Genomic DNA, 9,225 nt, shown 5'->3' with positions numbered 1-9,225 from the left:
TATTTTCCTGTTAATGTGCAGAATCCTTTTATAAAAAATAAACAGAAAATCAAAACAAATGGAAGAAATTCCAATCACATATTTTATTTACTGTGCGGGGTTAAATTGAGAAGTCTGCACATTAATATTTAGTTTTCGACTACTGGACGACCTCTAGTCAAACTTAAAAAACAAAATATAAGTGACAATAGGTAGTAAAACACCAGTTCAGGTTTTAATATATGTAATATATTTTTTAATAGTAGACACAAAAGTATCTGGGATCGGCTATTTATAAGCTGCGAGTATTTAGGTATAAAAATATACACAACATAAAATTACAATAATTAATATCTGAATCACAATAAAATTACGCGACTCTTATTGAAATAGGAATCAACATAATAAGTACAAAGGTTAAAAATATTTACAAAATTATTACACAATTCTTCGTTAAAACGGAAGAAGTAAAAACTGGCAAAATGTCATGAAAATTAAAATTACAAAAAACTGTCATTGCAAAAGTTTACTAGTAATAAGCTCCCATAATACTGTTAATATCCATACTCTTATAAAACCTGTTAATAAAAAGAGCGTTAAGAACCTTACTGTACATTGCCTAGTAAAATAAAATACAACCTGTCATAGTCTCATCTAATAATACTTGGATAATTTGTTAAAAACAAGACGTATGTTCATTCATGTAGGTATGTTAATATTATTAGCTTTTGCATTTTTATTTAAACAATAGTGGCAGTGAAAAAAATAGACAGAAAAGGAACACAAACCTTTGAGTATTCTTAGCTTGGGTATACAATATAACATAATAATACCATAATGAAATGAGGCAAATTTTACATTAAACAATGGGGTTTGATCAAGTTGAGCATTGAATATTGTGTGAGACCTAATTTTCCCATAAATAAGATAACATTTATTGTACAAAAATTTACTTTTTATTATAGATTTCTTAATTGTGTATAGACATCTAACTCAGACCCCTTTTGCTTTCATATCTCCCTATCATAATCTCAGCGATGCGGTATTACTGTAATTAAATATTTTTATATTTAGAAAATTAAATTTTGTTTTCAAGGTAGCTCTTGATAAACATTTTATTTAGAATCTTGTAATTTATTGCTGAGCTAAAAATGCATATATTAAATTGTTTTAGCTACCGGTACATAAATACAACTTAAAAAAATGAAGTTTTTTATTATTATAAGGTTGGAGAACACAAACAATTAAAAACGGGTATTTTCATTAAACTTGAGTTAACTGAGTTTGAAAAACTTTCAATGCCCAACATAATAAGAAGTACTTTTTGAAGATAAATACAAAACAAGAATCACTAGACCATTGTTAGTCACAAGTAGGCCTAATCACATAAAAGTTACTAATACGGTAGTATTTAAACCAGGATTATGTTTTCAAATACATTTAAGGAGTAAAATTATACTAACATGTCTATGAAAGTTAACTTTTTAACAAATTTATCACGCTTAAGGAACCTGGGAATTTGATAACTTAAAAAAACATGGAACATTGGTTAGGTTAATTAATATAGGCCCTACTATGTGTACCACTAAGAGGAAGACATTGCTATTTTTGTCTTAATATACCGCATCAAACACGCTACAAACTTAAAACTATACAGCTGCAACAAGTATATATGTAAACAATAAGCCTTCTTTCTCTATATACTATGGTATAGGGGGAGAAAGTAAGTCTTTCCAACTATATAGTTATTTTTGGTCTCCGGTAAAAAATTCCCTCTAAAATAAGTGGATTCCGGATAACCAAAGTACGGTACCAAAAAACCCTGGGTCCCACTTAATCTTTTACTTACAGAACTAAATTATTAAACATCAAAATAATGGAGTTTTTTTTATTTGAAAAGGCCGTTTTATTTGCAAAACCATTTCAAATTAATTCTTGGTTCTTTACTAAAAGTTGTGTCACTTTAACAAATGAAACTAAATGAATTAAAGAGATAGGCTACAAAAGAGGGAAGCCAAAATATTAAATTAGGCTATAATAATTTGATTCATAACCTTTATTCAAAATCTTGTCTATCAATCGCCATGCAGAGTAGTTTTTCCCACATTTTTTTGCTAATTTTGGTGTTCTGTCATTTGTTTTGGTTATAAGAATCATCAAATGTGACTCGGTGGTATTTTTCACAAGTTGTAGGTCTCTGTATATTACTAGTGTCTAGAGTTTCAAATTTGTAGTAGGTTTAATTTGTCAAGTATACAGTATATTAATTAAAAAATAGCAAGATCTTTAAGGGGCGCGGGGTACGCCTATTTCCAACATAACAAAATCATTCTTCAATCTTCGCCAAACTCAATTTTAATGATAACATTGGAAAGCAGAAACATGTGATTGCAGTAAAAAAGGAATCAAACGAACTTACACAATTAACGTATGAATGAGATTGAAATGAGATTTTTTACTCAACAAACCCTGTAGTTAAGTTGTCAACGTTGACCAATCGAATTGGTTGTTGACCAGCCAAATAGTTTATAGAGGCATAGCCTACTGTATTGTTGTCATTGGTTTAATAGTATGTTAAACACTAGTTGTTAAAAATTTAGGCCTACCTATTCTAATATACCAATGATATATTTTAGATTCCCAATGATATTATTAAAATGAGTCACGTATGTAATTTATTTCTTACAAGGCTTATGCCACTTTACTTATAGAATTATACATAATATTGCTAACCTCAATTATTGCTCAACTATTAAGGAATAAGGACGCACAATTTGTTATACTTCAACTGAAAACATATACTGTACCTACAAAAAAATATCAACCCAAAGTTTCTACTTAATGTTCTTAGGATATAAAAAAATATTTCCATTTTGTATTTAGCACATAAGTATATATATAAAAAAAATTACATGAACTGTGATTCTAAACTTTGTTCAACTAAATCTGTGGGAAACTGGAATTAAACTCATTTCCCCATGTTAAATTCAAAACTGTTATGTGCGAACAAATTTTCATAACTCCATAAATTACCATAATCACAAACTTTTTAACAATCTTCAATTTATGGAAGAATAATAAACCTGCCTCTCTCAAATTAAAATTAAAAACCACTTTTTTCTACTTGAAACACATTATATACCTATACAAAACTTATATTACAAGGTTTTGACAGTTTAAATAAATTTCCTTGAATGTATAATAAGGTGCAGAGTGCAAAATATCTTCTATCGTGTGCTTCTACAGGAACATTGTTATATTAGGCTAAACAATTAACATGAGTTAAAGTAATACTATAACTGTATTGAATGAATATTACCTCGTGAAAGATCAGCTACAGTAACGGATTTAAACTTAAAATGTCTAACTCAATTATTAGTAAAGCTTTTGTCAGTCTGAATTAAACCTAGATTGTTCAAGACTATTCACATTTTTTTTAACAGTATTGACTTGTATTTCTCTTACGTTTGGTAGGTCTGGGTGTGTGTGTGTGTAGTTATCCTCGGTCGGCGATAAGGCTGTTTAATTCCTTGCCGGTTCATGTGCGCAATTTGGACCTTGATGATTATAAGACGGCCCTGCGTGACAGGCTGGTAAATAGGCCTCTTTACAGCCTCGAAGAATTAGGCAACGAGCCACTTTTTAGCCATTGCCACAGTGTAAATAGTATTGTGTAAATAGTATTTTAGTATTTAGTAATCTGACGCAGTCATGCCGATTTCATCGGTCAACGACATAGACTACAAGTATCAAGTATCAAGTATCAAGTAAGCCTATTATATACTGTAATTGCCATTCAGACATGTCTTAGAAGGTGATTAAAATGTAATACTTCCTTTAAATTGACCATATCCTATCCTGTTAATTAAAATTTAGGGGTGGCCGAAGTCCTAGTATTTGAAAAGTTTGTAGGCACAAGTCCCACATCTCCAAATCTAAATAATCATCCAATGAATTTTGTTCATTTAGGTTAGGCCTATATAGGTAATTAACATATCAGAAGTGCTTAAATAGTTGCTGTCTTTCAACTAGGCCATATTATCCTAAACAATTTTTGAGTTTTATTTAAGTATGTGATTTAAAATATTTTATTATAAAGAAATTCAAGCATTGGCACAATATTTAAAAAATCTGCTCCTAGTATTAAAATGCAAAAATACTTGCCAGTTCTCTTAATAAAAATGATTAGCCCTAAATAAATATTAAAGCTACCTATACAGTTTGTAAAATATAACAACGTCGTAAATGTATAATAAGAGTAAAAAAAACACACTTTAAAAAATTGAGATTGGTAGAAATTACAAATATTTAGTTACGTGGTAAATAACTATAAAAAGAGGTTTTAAAGGGAGATTCAGAACTATCATTTAAATGGCGAAAGCCTTCACGGAGTTAATAAAATTACTGCAAGCAGTAGACAATATAAATGGGATTTCAAAACAGTTCTAAAAATGGAAATCTTTAAAGGCTCAAGATATATTATTTTCAAACAGTTTTATAATGTTTAAGAACATAAATTCTCATTCCTCAGCTCTCTCAAAAATATCCACTAGTAAGTTAGGCCTATTGTAGGCCAGTTATCATTAAGGGATTTAAACATTAGACAATAAGACCAACTACCGGGAAGGCTGTGGCGATGGCAAAGGAGTTGGCTGTGTTAAGTTTGTCCTGTGTGTAAAAACTTTTTGTTTGAGTGCCCATGGGATGGAAAACAGTCAAGTGTTAGAAATATTTTATTTAGGCTAGCTTAAACAGCAATTAGTTTGATCCTTATGCTTATGGTGAGGTTGAACTATCACTTCATGTTGTTTCTTGGACCTCAGGATTTACTGTTTTAGAGTATAAAAGGTATAATGTTACCTGGATCTGCCAGAGTAATCCAAATTGCTGTCTAACGACTACGCGTATCACCACTACACGGTATCACCTTTAATGATCATTAATTATTATCTGCCTTTGTCTATTTAATGATGAATTATGTTCATTTTTTATTGATAGTTAACCTAGCCTAGTTCATGAGGATTAATATTATTATCGTCATATTTCTTTTTATAAATAACTGTTTAAGTTAAATGGTGAGTACCGTGGAGATAGTAAAAGAATAAATGGTCTAATGATTAACTACCCGCCTTGGATCATTTATTAGGATAGGCCTAATGGTGATTTCAGCTGCACTGGGAGCCACAAAGTTTATAAGGACAATTTTAAAATCATGTTTAATTTTTGAAACAAAAACTTGATTAGGCCTGGTTTTATTTTCAACTGGAGCAATTGTAGTAAAACTAATTCCAGGATTACATTGACCCAGAAGCCTTATTAGAAAATATAAATATCTTGAGCCAAATGTTTATTTATAGCCTAGGTAAAGTATTAAAATGCTGAGTTAAATAATGCATTAAGTTAGTCACAATTGTTGTACATGTTCTATTTGTATAAGCCTAATAAATATATTATATATATTTATAATTTGGACAGATCATTTACAATGGTAAATAGGCTATTTGATTAGTTGGGATTCGTCCCACAACCAAAGATTTCTATGTACACGATTTAAGGAAAGGAAGAGTACTCGAAAAATAAAATCTACAAAATCTACAGATCAACGTTCCTTATAAAACGTTTTGCCACTTTGAAGAAACGCCTTAAAATCTAATAAAAAATACTGAAACCGTAGGCTTTACTATTAAACTATAGCAGCCCTTAGTAGTCTTACATTTTAAATAGGCCTATAAAATTATTAACTAAGCTTTGATTATAAAAAAAAGCGAACGTAGATCGAATCGAGTAAAAACCTAATTACACTAGCGGGCAATAAGACTGCACTAAAAACACTGTACTAGAGGAACATCTAATCCGGAAATTTACGGCCGGAAGTTATCGCAAATTACAAAAAATATAGTCCAAAATTGTTTATACGTTTAACTCACGTAAAATCTTCTCTAGGATGAACCATACTGGGCTGTGTGAATGAATCTTCTGGTTGTTCTCCGTCTGCTAGAGATCGGAAGCGTACGAAGCCATTCTCTGCTACCAGCATGGATGGTGAAGGCTGAAGCCGCCTCTCAAAGGGAACCAGAGTCCCGCATATGGATTTGCTCATGTCGTGATCGTCAGCTGGATGTTTCTTCAACGATCTCCTCTCAGTGGTGTTGTGTAGAAACATGTGCGGTCCAGCGTGCAGATTGTTTAGAGGGAAGGTATCGTCATACACCTGTTTGCCAGTTCTAAGAGAGTAGTTATGTATTGCTTGGTTTGAGCTGCAGATTGCTGGATAAATATCATCACCCGCTCCCCCTTCACTTCCTCTAGGAGTTGCTGCACCGCATGAAAACAATGCAAAGCCAGTGGCAGAGTTATGACTTTGAGTTTCTTTTTCCGCCTCACATCTCAGTGGCTGAACTCCAGCCCAAGACATTAAAAAGCACATGGAGATTTCAATAACTCTTACTGAAAATTGAAAACCCCACCATAACCAAACATGAGGAGATTCTTCTCCCAGGAACTCGTACACTCCGAACATTCCATAGAGCTGAACTGCAGCCATCAGTAGACTAAGCATTGCAGTTGCTAATGTAACACGAACAGCGTGAGCGAGGGTGGGACGATGAGAATCTGAGAACACCGATCCAAATATGTTACCTTGCTTCCGAAGAGAAGAATGAGATAGAGACTTATACAAATACAGATAAGAAAGGCCAAGTGCGACACACAGAATAACAAAAAGACATTGACATATCACTGGCAGAAGAGTAGAAAATCTAGTGGTGTTTGCCCATAGGTCTACACTTATACTCAAAATTAAGTGGGCTATGATGAACAAAGCTAGAACTGAAGCTCTTTGAAGTTTGTGACTCACCATTTTTACTTCACCTGCCAACAACAGGAACAAAAATAAAATAGCAAAAGATGATGTGAGCAAGGGGAATGCGATGTTTAGAAGTAGATGTGATACAGGATCAGGAAGAGAGTGATTGATATTGTAAGCATCGTAGAATAAAAACACACTCCGAGTTGTTCCAATGATAAGCAAGATGCCATGAAGAGTTAAAAAGTAACCTCTAGTAAGTAAACGTTTGAATGAACTTATCCTGATGATGTTTAGTAGAGAGCAAACTGCTAGTATAGCGAACAATGTGGCAATAAGGTACACGTGAATGTCCCATGCCACACCAAGAACATATCTTATTCTCGGTTCTGGTAGTTCTGGTAAATGAGCAACCTCGGGTGGATCTCTCGCTGCTAAGGGTGGTTCTGTCACTTCAATGCGCAGTTCTTCTTCTGTTACCTCTGGCGGTCGGGTCTGGGGTGGCCTAGTTGATTGTGTGCTCACTTCTTCTCTAGATTGTGCTGGAGTGAGTTTTTTCTCAGTCACCTGAGGAGGTTTCATACTAGGAGGTATTAATGTTTTCACAACTCCTTGTTCTTGTTTAATAGTACGAGATGCTTTAGATTCAGACTCAAACCTGGGTCTTTCGAGAATGTCTTGAAGGATATCATGTTTTCGTCCACTTCCTCCTGATAATATGCGAGAAACACTCGGATAGGGTAAAATTGGTACAAAATCAAAAGACTCGTTGACTGCTCTAGAATTGGTTGTAGTTGTGCTTGTTGTCTCGGAGTAAGGAATTTCAGCCAATTTTTTGAAACTGGGGGTGTTGAGGGTTTTTTTCCTTGTATCTTGCACTGGGAGATCAGGAGGTCTAATGGGAATAAGTTCTATTTCTGAAGGAAGCCTTGGTGGTGGTGGAGGAATAGGCCTTTTATTGGAAACACTGGCACCATCAGAATTACTATCTCTCAGTGTTGGTTTTTCTGCAAAAGGATTTAAATACTCAGGTGGTAAAGGGGGAGTGAAAAAGGCTCTGTTGGGAGGAGAATATGAAGGCATCTCCCTCCCTGTAGGGCTTGTTGGAGGTGGTAAAGTTGGGTGGGATGGATAGGCTAGTGTGGGTGGTGTCCTTGCACTTCGCGCACCAAGTAAACTTGATTTTGACACACCATGTTTGGACGCTAAAGTCTTGTTAAATACGTCACCACCAAACAATAACCGCCTGTCCGTTACACTGTCAGGGTTATTGTCCGCATGAATGGCATTTCGGGAAAATGCCATTAAAACTATTAAAAGTCTTAACTGAATGAACATCTTGAAAAATAGCAGGCTTGGTACAAATCCAGAAGCCCGACCCATTTTGCTTGTTTACATTTTAATAAAATTAAAGTTGTAAGTCAGCTTCCCATGACCCTGTACAATATTCACATACATATATTACATAAATAATCATTTTTAAGGCTGGATGAGCAAGGAGAAGTTTTTCAATTATGACAGTTTAGGCCAAAAAGTAAGCAAGTAAGAATCTAAGTTTAAGTCCTAGGACTCTTAATGGTGTTGTATAAAAACATTTTAAATTTAAAACAAAGAAGGAATAGTTATCACAGTCAACACATAATATAGCTTTGGATATAGTCTATGTAAATCCAAACAGTCTTAATAGTCACTAGGCCTATGTGTGAACAGTCCATTGTCCCTATGGAATATATCAGACTTTACCTTCATACTTTGCCACATTTCCAAGGTGTTAGAATATTGTTAGGCATGTTAACTTCGTCTTCAACATTGAGAATAATACAACGAAATTATTTCAATGATAGATTTGTGATCAAGTAGGTCGCATTACAATGTTCTTCACAATGAAAATAGGTTTAACCTACTTGTCATTCCAAAGGCTGTGCGCTATTTACTACAGTACCACAACGAGCTACACCCATAGTTTTCACAGAAGATAATGTCGTGCACGTTCAACAATAGTTGTGATTCGTATCCATAAAACACTTAAAACCAATTCACTTTTCTTTCAACAACTTTTCATAGCACTGAAACGAGGATTTTGTCGAACAATGAACAAAACAATGAGAAAGTCGTGAAATCTCGCTTGCGGCCATTTGCATTACATGTTACTGACACTGAACAGAACAGAACAGAACGGAGAAAAGAAAGAACAAGTTCTTCTATCGTTGGTAAACATTCCATTATCCTGTTGAAGCCAGCAACATTTTCCACATACTATATGTATAAAAGTTTGGCTAACACTGTCCGAATTTGAGAAAATGTGAAAGATTAAGAGGTTTTAGCATTGGTTTTGAATAGTAAAAGGAATTCGAACTCTCATATAATCGTAAAATCTGAAGCTGGAGCCTTTCATGATTGTCTATTGGAAACTGTAGTTGAAGTTGTATTACTGTAATAGG

The 9,225-nt window shown here is 33.7% G+C and overlaps 1 protein-coding gene across 1 annotated transcript; it reads right to left on the bottom strand.

The window, feature by feature from the left end:
* Nucleotides 1-214: 214 nt before the first annotated feature.
* Nucleotides 215-8,909, bottom strand: LOC128994091 (uncharacterized). The gene has a single exon (XM_054418346.1). The coding sequence runs from the start codon at nucleotides 8,165-8,167 to the stop codon at nucleotides 5,903-5,905; it is 2,265 nt and encodes a 754-aa protein (XP_054274321.1). The 5' UTR covers nucleotides 8,168-8,909; the 3' UTR covers nucleotides 215-5,902.
* Nucleotides 8,910-9,225: the final 316 nt, after the last annotated feature.

Source organism: Macrosteles quadrilineatus, unplaced genomic scaffold (genome assembly GCF_028750875.1).
Source record: "Macrosteles quadrilineatus isolate MER2022 unplaced genomic scaffold, UCM_ALF_1.0 Scaffold_5__1_contigs__length_97177068, whole genome shotgun sequence".
Taxonomy (NCBI): domain Eukaryota; kingdom Metazoa; phylum Arthropoda; class Insecta; order Hemiptera; family Cicadellidae; genus Macrosteles; species Macrosteles quadrilineatus.
This window is presented reverse-complemented; position numbering and strand designations above follow the sequence as displayed.

Bases quoted from the DNA above. Each gene is read 5' to 3' on its own strand.
- LOC128994091 (XM_054418346.1), bottom strand. From the start codon at position 8,167: ATGGGTCGGGCTTCTGGATTTGTACCAAGCCTGCTATTTTTCAAGATG.